At 36.9% G+C, this 14,586-nt stretch overlaps 1 protein-coding gene across 3 annotated transcripts in view; it reads right to left on the bottom strand.

Annotated features, from left to right (window-relative positions):
• Positions 1 to 5,945: 5,945 nt before the first annotated feature.
• gse1b (Gse1 coiled-coil protein b) overlaps positions 5,946 to 14,586 on the bottom strand; it is a 352,884-nt gene continuing 344,243 nt past the window's right edge. For all 3 annotated transcript variants that reach the window (XM_056478137.1, XM_056478138.1, XM_056478139.1), the window contains 5 exons: positions 13,057 to 13,170; positions 12,319 to 12,702; positions 9,527 to 9,811; positions 9,215 to 9,318; positions 5,946 to 6,109 (listed from right to left, as the gene is read on the bottom strand). In XM_056478137.1, coding sequence (XP_056334112.1) covers positions 5,972 to 6,109; positions 9,215 to 9,318; positions 9,527 to 9,811; positions 12,319 to 12,702; positions 13,057 to 13,170 — 1,025 coding nt within the window. In that variant the 3' untranslated portion in view covers positions 5,946 to 5,971. The remainder of the gene's footprint in view (positions 6,110 to 9,214; positions 9,319 to 9,526; positions 9,812 to 12,318; positions 12,703 to 13,056; positions 13,171 to 14,586) is intronic.

The raw sequence follows: 14,586 nt of genomic DNA, 5'->3' as shown, positions 1-14,586 counted from the left end.
AAAAAAGTCACCACCTAGATTTAACTAAGCAAATATGTAAGAGCCTCTATATAGATGGTTATGTTTCAACTAGTAAGAAGTTATTTAACCCTAACCGACGCAGAGAGTAGATTCTCATTACTTAAACCATATCAGAAGATGCATTCTGTGGTCATGGAAAAAATGTTGATCTGTTTTACAAGGGTTAAATTATTGGAATGCATCAAGCAAAGAAACCCTGTAAGGAGATTGCTGAAACTACAAATATTATATTAATATTATTATTAATACAAAACCCACTTATCAGTGAGCAGGGTTCCCATTTAAAACCAATCGTCAAGTTCCCTGACTGTTCCATGACTTTTAACTGATAAAAGCAGAATTTCCATGACCTATAAAGACCTGAAAAATTGGCATCTCGTGTTGAGCATTGAGCAAAAAGTATTTTAAATCCATCCATTTGCGAGCTTCATTTACTTGTTTACAGACATTTTTAGTACATAATAAAATTAACTAACAAAACTGCAGGACAAGTAATGAAGAACTTTAAAAATGCATCTTTTGTGTATTGTTGTCACATCTTAGACCCAGTCTAAATCAAAGCTGGACTGAAATTTAGATTGAACTGAATTTCAAGGGCCTTCAGTTAGCCTTCAACGTTAATGCAATGGGTTAAAAGTATATTAAAAATGATAAATTTACCCAAATATATGTTTAAATACATGACTAAATACTTTTTGCTAAGAATTTGTCAAGATGAAGCTTCAGACACTGTTACATTCAATGAAATATTACATTTTGATATACACCATGGGCTCTATTTTAACGATCTAGGCGCAAAGTCCAAAGCGCAGGGCGCAAAAGCATTAAGGGCGTGTCCCAATCCACATTTGCTATTTTAAGGACGAAACGATCCGCTCTGCACCACAGTGCATGGTCTAACAGGGTTGAGCTTATTCTCTTAATGAGTTATAGGTGTGTTTTGAGCATAAACCAATCAGAGTCTCATCTCCCATTCCCTTTAAGAGTCAGTTGCATCATGCCATGGCACATTTTCTATTTACACGATGGACTTTGTAAGGGGAAAAACTAAACACTTCACTAGTGAGAAAACCAGTAAATCTGCAATGCGAGGATAAAGAATGAGCCTCGTCCAATCAGCCTTTTCTTTCACTTTCTCTTTCAATCTTTCGTGGATAAGGAAACGTGTTGTACGCACAGACACCCATTAACCTACATAATTTAGTTTGTTAAGGGAAAATATTGTTTAGATTTAGTTCTAATTTCCAGCAAATTAATAAATAAACAATAATAACAAAGTGTGGTCATATCCAAGATCCAACAGTTATATCCAAACACATGTTCTATGCCTCATGTGGTCCAAAACCTGACAGGTGGACAAATCTAAGCATGTTTTTAATAAAACAAATATAAATATGAATATAATAATAATAATAATAATAATAATAATATAATAATAATGATAACAATAACAAAAGCAAGTTGTCGTGAATAAACTAAAAAAAGCCCCCTGAGAGGAAGAAGGCATGGAGGCGGTGGTTTTTATATTTATGTAGAAATTAATAATTTTTGTAATATTTTAATCCTTTAATTCTTTTTCATGTGTAAAGATATTTGCATATTGCTCTACATCCAGCATGTTTTAAGCAATGTGTAAGCAAGGCGCACAACTGACGAGCTCTGCGCTGGACTTTAGACCTGCTTTCAGCTGGTCTTCTGCGCAGTTTATTTTAGTTTCTCAAACTGTCTCAAACTGTCTGTGGCCCTTGGACCCAAAAATAACAATTTTACACTCATCAGTCCACAAAATGTTTATCCTTATATGGGGCCACCTGATTCACAGCTGTTTTTTTCACAAAATTGATGACCTCGCTGATTGAATGCCACCGTGCTATTTATTTATTTTTTTTGAACACAGCCCTTTCAACTAATTGTCCAATTGCACAGCCTTAAGAGTGTACATATCGTAAGTGCTGGGTCTTGATTGTTTTCTAAAAATCTACTGCACCTACTGGCAACTTGTTTGCCATGCAACAATAAAAATATACTAAAAACCTAAATTGTTCCAGTTAGTCACGTTGTACTGCTATTATTTTGAACAATACTGAATGTGAAGTAGAATTAAAAACAATAAAAATTCATGACTTGGACACAAACACTATAAAATTTCCACTTTTAATGTCAGAAATATACCTTTTAAAACACCAAATTTTATGAATTGTGGGAACCTTGAGTGAATCTAATTGTAAAATGTTTTACTTTGCTGAGGAGCATAAAAATGGGAAGAAGAGTCTAGATTTACCCTGTTCCAGAGTGATGGGCACATCAAGGTAAATAGTTGAAGAAATAGAGGATGAAGTGATGTACCCATCATGCCTAGCACCTACCATTCAAGCCTGTGGATGGGGATGCTGCAGTTGGTCAAGTCTAGGTTCAGCAATGTTATGTCCCCAAATAATAAAATATATGAAGATACTGAATGACCAGTGGCGGTTCTAGACCAGAGTAACTGGGGGGGCTGGGCAGGGACCACTTGTCCTTTTAGGGGGTGCACTTTAACATACATCACAAACTACTTAATTATTCAAAGTTAATTATTCATACATCACAAACTACTTAATTATTCATTTTTTTTTCATACATCACCTGTAGTCTTCATAAACAAGCTAATTAACTAATACTCAAAATAATCTTCCATGTTCATTTATTTGACAGGTAACTTTGTATTGTAGTAGGATTTCTAACATTCAAGTACATGAAGGCACATTTCCGCACCTGTACACTTTAACAGATGCAGTTTTTGCCCTCCCGTTAAGTTAAAAATTATGTTTTCCAAGTGATCTTAAACAAACCAGGGACATTTTCACAGTATTTCCTGTAAAACTAAAATAATTCTTCTGGAGTCATAATAAGGCTAATTTCTTATAGTTTATTTCTTGAATAAGAGCAGTTAAAAAAAAATTTAAATTCAGTATTATTAGCCTCTATAAGAATTTACTGTATATTTTTTGATTGTCTACACAACAAACCAGCCATACAATAACTTGACTCATTGTTCCAACTTTCCTAGTTAACATAACCTAGTGAAGTCTTTAAATTACACTTTAATCTGAATCAAATACTATAGAATACTTAAAGGGACTTTGTCTGAATACAATCTTGCAAAATAATTAAAATATTATGCACTCACTGTCACCATGGTAAAGATAAGGTAGTTTTTAGAAATTAGTTGTTGTACACTATTAAATTTAAAAACGTGTGGTAAATAAATCATGTTGAAGCTTTATGTCACGACTGAAATCAAAAAGGAATGAAGGCAAAACTTAAGGAGTTAAATATTACCTTTACATGAGCGTGACTGAAAACTAAATTTGATCAATGTGTTACAACTGTTCTCCGGGACTGTTTGTAAATTCAGGACTGCATTACCTAACGTAAAACTTATGTCCACTTATTTCTGATTAATATTAACCTCTGCACATAGCCGAGGACTTCCTATATTAAAGGTTTTAAAATCGCTATTATCGGCAATGGTATTTTCTTAGACAATGCCAGGATTTATAGGGCTCAAATTGTGAGAGTAGTTCAGGGACCACGAGACACCATTTTTAAACATGGATTGACCTCCACAGCATCCAGATCCTAACCTTATTTAGAATATTTGTGACGTGCGCTGCAGTTCCGACTCTCCAATCATCAGTACAATATGAAATCAAAATGAATGAAACTCTGGACAGGAGTAAATGTTGACTGTGACTGTGTGGAAGTATATTAAAACAATACTATGGAACAACGCCAAATGTATCTTGTAATAAAAGTGAAAGGCGGTCCAATGAAATAGTGCTTTTTTTTGTGTACGGGAAGTATATTTAAGTATAAACACTGAGCAATGTTTGTAGTATTCCTATTTGGTCATAAAGATCAAGAACTAGTATAGTTTGTTCTTCCGTGTTGAACTTTTTAAGGCCACTGGTCAATGACTATACTTGAATAACTTCTGTGATCATATAATTCAACCGTCTCTTGTACAAGCAATACAATACAGCTTTTATAACAGGAACACAATAAATAATGAAGAAATCCAAGCGTGGCAAAGACATTTTTGAAATATTTAATTTTTGTCTGAAATTACAGCAATATATCCATAAATACCTAATTACTACACTCAACAAAGAATATATTACATTACAATGGATTCAAACAGGTACATAAAAAAACAACAAAAGAGGAAAATAGAAAAACAAAAACATGGTTTCACAGCATCTAACGTCCTCCACTGAGTTCTGGGGCGAGTGTATATATGCATGTGTGTGTGTGTTGGGCAGGTTTGTATCTGCTCCACGGCAGTGGTAGTACTTCATGTGATGCAGATTTACACACACACAATGATCAAACTGATGGCACACCTGCTCGGGGTCCGCATGGCTGAAATAAATGACAGTGCAAGCAAACACCTCACCTGTGCTTCATGAAGATGCATTAGAGACGCTTCTCTGTTTCACCCTTGCAGTAAATTCAGATCAGAAATGGCGTGTGTGTGTTTGGTCGCTTTGTAACTGCGTGCTGTGCCATACACACATATGAAGGGTAGGGGTAAGTGCCAGGAAACAAACAGGTGTGTCATTCCAGCTTCTACATCTAACAGAACAGTACAAAAAGGTAGAAAATAAAAGCTATCACAGGCAGTCAGAGTTCATACATGTTAAGGCCTATATTTAGAATTTTTATCAGTGACTTGTGGGAGGATAAAATGTGTGATTGATTAACCGTGGATATTATATATCTAAAAAAAAACTTGGCAAACAAGAACGTGTTCAGAGAGGCAGATTTCTTTGGATGATTTCCAATCGTGACTGACAGCAGGACTGACTCAATTCTTGTTTCTTGAAATTGACTTGTTTCTGTTTTTGGCATGCCACCACCTCAGACTTTGGCACATTAATTGTCAATGGCAAAACTGTTTTGTTTATGAAACGAATTCGATCTTTTTCTTAGGATTTACTTTTTGAGCATGTCAATTCCTCTGACAACGATTTTGGAATAAACGCCCCTTTAACTGAATGCAGGAAACAGAAAAGCAAAGAGGCTGCATGCTGCTTTGCCACTAAAACTACTTCTCGTGTAGCAGTCCAGAGGGTCGAGAGACGGGTGATCACGTAGAGACTTCCTGTGTCACACACACATATATGTCATCAGAATGCAGGGCTAAAGTTATCCTGTGATTATATGGCCTTACGGGATAAGAAGAAAAGTGTTGGCGGTAGGTCCCGTGTCATTGCTACTGTGATTCAGGCAAAAAGTGATGTCATCACTCCACGAGTCCTGAAAAAGTTATTCTGACCAGCAGCAGAGCAAACGCTGAAAGTGAACATTTTGCTTAACGCCCCCAAAACATGAATATATTAGAAAACAAAATGGCAGGCTTTTTTTCTTCTTCTTCCAAAGAACGACGCTTTAAGTAATTAAAAACATACAAAATTCTTTTTTCTTGTTTTGAAATTATTTACAATACAATGCTGAAGCACCTCTTTAAAAAACTTTATTCTAAATCTTGAAATAAAAATTTTCTTTCTTTTTTTTTTTTTAATTCATCTGATGCGTTTTTCCTTACCAAGATTTAAAAGAGTCTGTCAGAACCCAGTACCTCCAGAGAGTTCTTTTTCCTTTCATGTCTTTAAGTGCATTTCTAGGCATGACCTCCATGGTAAAGAAGTTTGCAGGTGTGTGGATGTGTGTTTTGACTGGCGTTCTTCCTCTTGCTGTGTTGCGGTATGGCTGTTGTCTCTGTGAGATGGGAGGCTTTGACGTGCTCATGCATGGTTTTTCCCACAGGAGGGCTTCAAAGGGAGGAAAAACTCAATGGCCAGATCTACTGTTCCTCACCATCTCTTGGATGGAGTATGAGTCTCGGTTTTGGGGGTTTGGAGGGGAGGGGGGGGGGGGGGGGGGTGGTCAGTGGTCCCATAGGGTGTCACCTGGGTGGGTAGCCCTTAAAGTGAGCCCTAGACCAGGGGCTCTGTGGCAGCGTCAAACACTTCTTAAAGTGCTCCAGTTCTGCCTGCAGGTTCTCCCGCTCTGCTGCCAGCTTCTGCTTCTGAGCCATCAGCTCCTACAGACACAATGCACATCCACTGTGAGACAAAGTGTTGCACAACAATAACAACAACAATTCCTTGACATTCACATTAATTCCCACCTGCTTGAACACAGGGTTCTGCATTTGAATTTAAACATACTACTCGGCCATTAGAAAAGTACATTCTATACAGTATGAATCAAACTCAGATGGCCATTTTATCATGATCAAGTGACCTACCCGTGCGAGATGCGTCCCTCAACTCCTATTCATAAATTCTCTCACGAGCATCATGAGATAGCATAGCATCCATTCAAAGCGGGTAAAGTCTAGTTTGGATACACAGTCGACCAGAAGTGCGATATGCACATCAATATAGCAGCATTTTTATGACACTGTATAACAATAATTATTTTTTACAGTACTGTGACTGGGGCGGGGTAGGTGTTAAAAAAGTCAAAAAGTCAAAGTCAGCTTTATTGTCAATTCAACCACATGTACAGGCCATACAGGACTCTCAGACCCTTGTATAACATATAATATTACTACAAAAAGTAGAATTTAAGAAAGAAGTTACAATAAATACAATTATAAATAAATTGTAATCTAAAAATATAAGTAAAAAAAAAATATTGGGTAATTTAACAGATAAATAAATAAATAATACTTGCTAGAACTACTGTTTTTACATTACTGTGACGGTTGGGTTTATGGTGGGGGTAGACGTTAATAAAATACAATAAATGGAAAATTTAATAAATAATTCTCGTTAACTTCCAGCCGCAACCATATCCGATCTAGCATCAACCTCCGATGCGCACTTCAAAATCTCACCGGAAGTAGTAGGTCATCCGCATACTTCTCGCATACTGATTTTCGAATTCTATGAATTTGGACCTACTACTCAGCTCACATACTGAGTTTAGCGTACTATATAGTATGGAAGTACGCAATTTCAGACACAGCCCAGGTAACTTCATGTATTTATCCGAATCCAATAGATTACCAATTGTGAAGAGCTAGTGAGCTAGTGTAAATACTCTCCGAAACACATTTGAGATGAATATAAATCTGATCACTCAAACTGGACAGGTTTAAATGGGTGGCCGAAACAACATTGTCCTCTTAAAAGATAAAAAATACAAACATCTGAGAGCATGTTATAGGCTATAAGACAACATATAGTCTATAACTAGGGCCAGACAGAATCTGCGGACATTTTTTGTTATTTCTGTTGAGAATTTTGAAAAACATTTGCAGATTTATGCAGAACGATTTTAGGAGAATCATAACTAAAAACATAAAAACAAAAAAAATATATGAAATAACAAACAGTATTTTTTTTTTAGTTTATTTAATGTTTACAATGCAAATCCAATTAGATCCACTTTTTTGGTAAACAAAGCAAGTCTCTCATATAATAGATCTACTAAATGGCAGAAAATATGACTACAAACTGTATTGTAAAAAAATAAGAACATTTTTATTATATTATTACTACTATATCACAATAATATTAGTGAAATGATTTCAAAATTAAATAAATATAAATTTACACACATTTGCACAAGTTAATGCTCAAATAACTCAATGATGGGCTAAAAATCTGTGGATTTCTGCGTGCGCAGATTCCATGTAGGCCTACCTATAACATATGCAACAAACCACCCAAAGTCACAGATGACATTGTGGGATGGTTGTTTCATTTAATTAATTTTCTTTTCCATTATTTTGTTTTTGAGCGGTTTATAACCGTTAAATGAAAATCAGAATGTTAAATTAATATGAAATACCAGCATTAAAAACAGAAAGATGCATCACACACCTGTAGGAGCCTATCTTTGTGAATGGAGAGGAAAATAATCCAAAAATATAGCTATTCTTTCATTTGAAAAGCATGGTTTTCGTGAGAGTAGGTTATACACAGATTAATGTAAATTCCTTACAGTTTTTATATGGTGTCTTGGTGACTTAAGAGAAGTCTTTTGTGTCTCCAAAATGTGTCTGTAAGGTTTCAGCTCAAAACACCCATCAGATTATTTATTATACCTTTCAGAATTTTGGAATTTTCTGCTCTGAACACAATGTAGCTGTTTTTGTTGCCTGTGCCTTTAATGCTGGTTCTCCGCACCCACTGTTCCCATGTGACTGTCAGTGTGTGCCTCAATCTCGGGCTGCGTTGGATAAACAGCACAGTGACAGACATGATCTCACGTAACGTTTGTGAGAAATACTACAGTAAGAACTTTACCAATGACTACTTGATGTATTTGTTTTGGAGTTAATTCAAGCATTTCTGCAACGATGAGTCACACACAATGTTGTTACAAAGTTCACGCACACACACACAGTGTATGCCTTTAACTTTGCACAGTTTTTGCACGGCAAATGTGACAGGATACATGTTAATATACACCACTGTATGAATATCCGTTATGTTAACGTACAGAATAAACCTGATTTAACGTCCACAAACCAGGATTGAAGCGTCTTCTTTTACATATGTACTAACATATGGCTGTGGTGATGAAGACTGTAAAATTGCTGTAATTCATTACAAACATGCAGTTTTAAACTTGTAAAACTCATTCTTGATCACATTTGATGATGACTGATGATCACAGCGAGCTGAACAGATCTTTTAATCCCAGTTGCTTTGCACAGGTCCTGTCTTGTTGATATGATAATACGCATTACTACGGAGACATGTTAATACACAGCTCTCAATCAAATTGGTGGGTGGGGAAACTGCACTCCTACACCATGTCGGCCTCAAAATGGGAGGGATTTGGATCTTATTTTAATGTCAGGAAATGTAAACGTAAAAAAAAAGAGGCTTATTGTCTTTATATCACCCCAATATGACTGTGGGCACACTACACCTACCCACAGTTCTGTTCAAATAGCTACAAAAAGATGATTTTCATCATAGGTGCCCTTTAAAGATCAGATTCATATCCGTTTAGCAGAGACACCTTTGTGTGACCAAATGTAAATGGACCCACGTTCCCAAATCAGATAGTTTTAAGATAGTTTCAGATAGTTATCTAATCAGAGAAAAGGCCTGTAGTGACCAGCTGTAAACAGCCCCTTAATATCAAGGTCTAAGAGAGGGTCGAGTGTGTATGTGCTCCTTACCCCCATTGAGTGTGAGAGCTGTTCAGCGGTTAGACTGAGATTATAGTGATGCGCCTCCAGTCGTCTGCACTGACTGTGAAGAACCTGTCGCTCAATGCTTTGCTCTGGAGACAGAAAGAGAAAGAGGTAAGCCTGAGGTAGTGTGCTCTATTCCCAAATGCAGGGACCTCCATATGCAGTGTCCTTGTGATAAGAAGCCTCCTGACATCACATACACCAGCACAGTTTAGGGAGCAGCTCCTATACTATCCATGTCTATTTTTACTACAGAACTATGAAATGCAACTGAAGCAGAAAGATCACATGTCTTACCTTCTGCATACTCTTGATAAGCTTCAAAGATGGCTTCAATGCCCTGCCATCTGGACGTCGAGGGCTCATCCTCCTCAGTGTCGTCTTCCTCTTCTTCTTCCTCAGACTCCTCTGCAGAAAGCTCCTGGTGGGAGGGCTGAGGGGGGCAGTGCTGTCCGTTGGGCTGAGATGAGGGAGGATGAGGGTGGGGTTTGGAGCGACCTGGTGTGCTCTGGAGCTCAGGAATGTTATAATGCACGGATGAGTCCACTGCATGGTTTTGTTCTGATACAACCAAGGCACCACCTGATAAAAGAAGAGACATTTTCTGTCAACAATAATTCGTTGTTCATTCATTACATCAGTGGTTCCTAACCTCCTGCCCTGCACATTTTATACTTAACACTTGATTCAGATCATCAGCTCGTTAACAGAGGGATCCATGAAATGATCCATGAAAAAGACATGTGCTGCGTCCCAAATGGCACTCTATACACTCTACAGCAAAGTATATGTATGTAGTGTTGTCCCAAGTGGAACACTAATGGTCATTTTACTAAGCGGAAATTCAAACCATTTCCCAGAAGACGTTTGATGGTTGCCATATTAGTAAAATAAATGACCAAACACCCAAATAATACTTGCTATGAGTATAACCACATTCACCATGGGGAGGCGCTATAATCACTCTCGTACAAGAATTTTGCTTTCACAATCCAAAATAAATAATGTAATCCAACATTTGTGCCCCTTCCGCTACGTGAGCAAAGCTGCGACTTTAAATGCTTGAAGTGTCCATCATTACATCTTAGTGTCCATCATTGCACTTATTATTTTTAGAGTTTTTAGTGTGAATGCACTACTTACACTTTTTATACTACAAAATGGCGTAGAATGGTGCACAAGTATTCCTTTATTTAGTCATTTGGGATGCACCTATTGGCTGTAGTACGCTAAAACAGTATGCGAGCTGAGTAATATGTCCGAATTCATTGAATTTGAAAATCAGTATGCGAGAAGTACCCAGATGACCTACTTCTGGTGAGATTCTAAAGTGCACATCGGATGGACGCTATGCTATCCTATGATGCACTACGAGAGAATTCATGTCACGTGATGACAAAATGGCGGATGTAGTACATCCGAGTTCCATTCAAACTGCTCACATTCATACTGTACAGAACATACTTCTCTAACGACAGAGTAGTAAATTCAAAGATTTTGAATGCAGGACAGGGTGTCCTGAGGACTGGAATTGGGAACCATAGATGAGCTCATATTTTTTAAAGTAGGCTATAGGCTAGGCTTATAGCATATATTTTGTATAAACAAAAATGTAGCCAATATACAGTTGAAGTCAGAATTATTAGCCCCCTTTGAATGTTTACAAAACTTTATTAAAAACATTTTGAGGTCAAAATTATAAGCCCTTTTAAGCTATATTTTTTTGATAGTCTACAGAACAAACCATCGTTACACAATAACTTGCCTAGTTACCCTAACCTACCTAGTTAACCTAATTAACCTAGTTAAGCCTTTAAATGTCACTTTAAGCTGTACAGAAGTGTCTTGAAAAATATCTAGTAAAATATTATTTACTGTCATCATGGCAAACATAAAAGAAATCAGTTATTAGAAATTAGTTATTAAAACTATTACATTTAGAAATGTGTTGAAAAAAAATCGTCTCTTCATTAAACAGAAAATGGGGAAAACATACAGTGGAGCGTAATTAAATCCTTATTTTCCATGAAGCAAAACAAACACTGCACAGTTGTGTAGCGGATGGGTATGCTCAAAAATATACAATTCATACATTTTTGCCGAAAAAAAATAAATAAATTGGAACTTTGTTTGGTATAATTTGGTACATCACATTAAAATTGTATCTTAATTTTAATGTATTTTTTGTTGACCAGTTATCTAGAAAATAAACAACAAGAACGAACATTTGAAGTCAAAACACAAAATGGTAAGTTAAATACAATTATAACATAAATAAAATAAAACAAAATATTCAGTTTCGAATAATTTATTTTTGTTAACTGTATGATCGAAAATAAAAGAGCAGCCTTTATTTAACAGTTTTCACTGTTGTGACTAAACCACTCATTGATCCGGCTTTAATTAAATCGTTTGAACATTTTAATATTTTAGACAAAGTAGTTAAAAGTTCGCATAACCAATGATTGAGATTATCAACCTACGACCCACCCATAATTAAACATCATGTAGCCTACTTTTTGATTAGCTGACCCACATATTAACGGCTGCATCAGCGGACATAACCAAGATCTATTAACAGTCGGCAGCAGCGGATATAACCGAGATCTGTACATAACAGGGTTTTATGCATCCCCAATATCAAAAGAGTAACTACATAAGGTAATGTGAACTGCACACACTTGATTATTTTAATGTGTAAAGTAATGGCTTCATCATGGGGTAACAAAAAAAATCAGTTACCGTCACAGCCCTAGTTGTCGCATATTGCTGCTGTGTGATTGGCTCTTTGATCAATATCGTGTAAAAATGTCCAGAGCTTATCATCGTTATCGAAATAAATTAACTCAATTCGGTGTGATGTTGCTTATTGGCCCAGCCCTAGCTCACACATTCATAGTTTTCAGTCACACTACTAGAGCAGAGGAACGGTCAGTTTGTCAGGCTATAAAAAAAAACAAAAAAAAACGAACATTTTCCACCCTTATATTCATTGATGAAATTAACACTGCTACAGGCAGTTTGTATAACTTCTAGTTGAAGTTAGCGATATATGTATGCAAGCAAGAAGAATTGGAGCTGTTCACTACCTTTACTCTTCTGCAGTGCTTTTTGTGTGGACTGCAGGACAGATTCATGGAACTGCTGGGCAAACTCCTCAGCAATGAAGTTCTCCCAGGGTTTAGTCTTTCCATTGACACTGACAGAACTCTCTTTAGAGAATGGGGGCTGTCGGAGACTATTCAGCAGACTAGAGCTCTTGCCATGGAGGCTGTCATTGGCTCGACATTTGTCAGGTAATGCAGGAGGCAAGGAAGAGTCTTTAGGTTTAGGGGGTTCTGAGAGAGGTCTGTGCTGATCCGAGATGGGGAGAGGGTCTGCTGGAGGCAGGGGAATGGACACAGACGGTGATGGACTGAGCGGCCATCCATTCAGCAGTTCTTCAGACTGGACTGGAGACTGAGATGACTGGTCTGCAAAAAACAATTCAAATGACAGGTTCAATATGTGTCATGACAGCTGAGAAAGCAGACAAGCAGAACCATGTGTTACCATCAGCTACTAAGTCAAACCTCCTTCACTTCTATAGCACTCAATACAATGTGGATTGGGTCACTTTACAAGGATAATTAGGTAAGTATATGACAATATTTCATTTTTGTAGATCATGTTCAATATATCAGGTAAGAACAGTGGTAGAATGCTGATGTAGTCCTAGTAAGTTGTCAAGCATTGTATTACTGAAGATAAACCAGAAAGTGTGCTGAAAACACAAGTCACTGTAGAGACAAACAAATGTGGATGCATAAAGAGCAATGCAAACTGACCTGAGCTATGGGCTGCAGGACTCCTGCAAAGTGGGTGAGGGTTGTGTCTGATGGTGTCTAGAGTCACACTCTTCTGTTTTATGGCCTGCAACAACTCCTCAACCCTCTCGTTATCTAAAATACAGGAATAGAACAAGAAAGACATTGGTTGGAGTGAGCGTTTACAAGTGTTGAGTCTAGTGAAGTAGCTCCAGGGGTCCATTCTTCATATGATTTGGCAGATCCTGGATCTTTTGATTTTGATAACTGTTCTCTGGCTAATTTGGTTCTTCAAACAAGTTCGCGTATCAGATTAAAATGTCTGGATGAACTGATCTGAGATCGCTGTGTGTGTTGTGAAGAACAGATCTATCAATCCTCGAAATCGTGATCAGCAATGCAATGATTGGCTGACGGCACAACAGTGTAATGACATCATCTGATTAATATTCAATTATCCATGTGAGCAAAATTACATAAAATTAGCAGTAAACGGTTTGTTAAATAGGACACGCAATAACTTTCCACATTTGTTGTAAGCTGCAGGCTTCACACTTTCATGTGTCAAGAGTATTCATCATTTATTTCAATGCATTCAGTTCTACATTTAGAGAAGATTTTCTTTATTATAGTAGCCTAGGCCTACTCAAGTTTTTTTAATCGATGTAAGGAATAACTGCATAAATTAATTTTGCATCAAAAAAGCATTTTGATATCGGTAAAGGTGTCTGCAACTTTGTTGAAGCATCAAATCACTGGTATATTAGCGGTCAAAACACGTGCATGACTGCATAAATGATTATCCTTTATTATTATTATTATTATTATTATTATTATTATTATTATTATTTTAAAAGTCGAATATTGTGCATGTACATGTTTGTATCTAAAAAGTTCATATCAATACATTTTTTCTTTAAACCACCAGGTGGCAGTCTTTGTACTGTATTTCGGAGTGCAGATTGGATACATTTTATTAATATATATTTTTAACTTTATATCAGCATTTAGTACATACTTTCAGTATTATCTTTGCTTGAACTGACCCAATCTAATCCTGTTTATATGAAATGAGCCTGCTCCCTGGCAGGTTTGAGCTAGCAGAACTGTTGATATGACAACAAGTCTCAGATGATTTTTGAAGAACTAAACGAACCTGGATCATGTCAAATCGTCAATATCCAAATCCAGCTAAGTGAGTAATCCACGTACAAAGAACGGTCCCCAGGTGGAAAGTTTTGTTTTGTGTTTACTAGGGGTGTCAAAATTAATTGTTTCTTCGGTGCACCGCGATGCAGACGCGGACAATTCGGTATCGGTTCAGTAATAATCATAACCGGTTAATATGTACTGACGTCATTTATCTCATATGCGCTCTGTCGCGAGGGAGGCGAGCGCGGGTATTTACAACACTACAGGTGCCAATTACTTAAAAATTTCACTGTGTGTGTGTTTTCTGGAAAGTCTTTCTCTGGCACTTATAACTAAGCCCCTATTTCTCTGCGATTGAGGGAATGAAAGTACTCCATTTCTCTCTCTCTCTCATTGTGG

This window comes from Danio aesculapii, chromosome 18, assembly GCF_903798145.1.
Source record: "Danio aesculapii chromosome 18, fDanAes4.1, whole genome shotgun sequence".
Lineage (NCBI taxonomy): Eukaryota > Metazoa > Chordata > Actinopteri > Cypriniformes > Danionidae > Danio > Danio aesculapii.
This window is presented reverse-complemented; position numbering and strand designations above follow the sequence as displayed.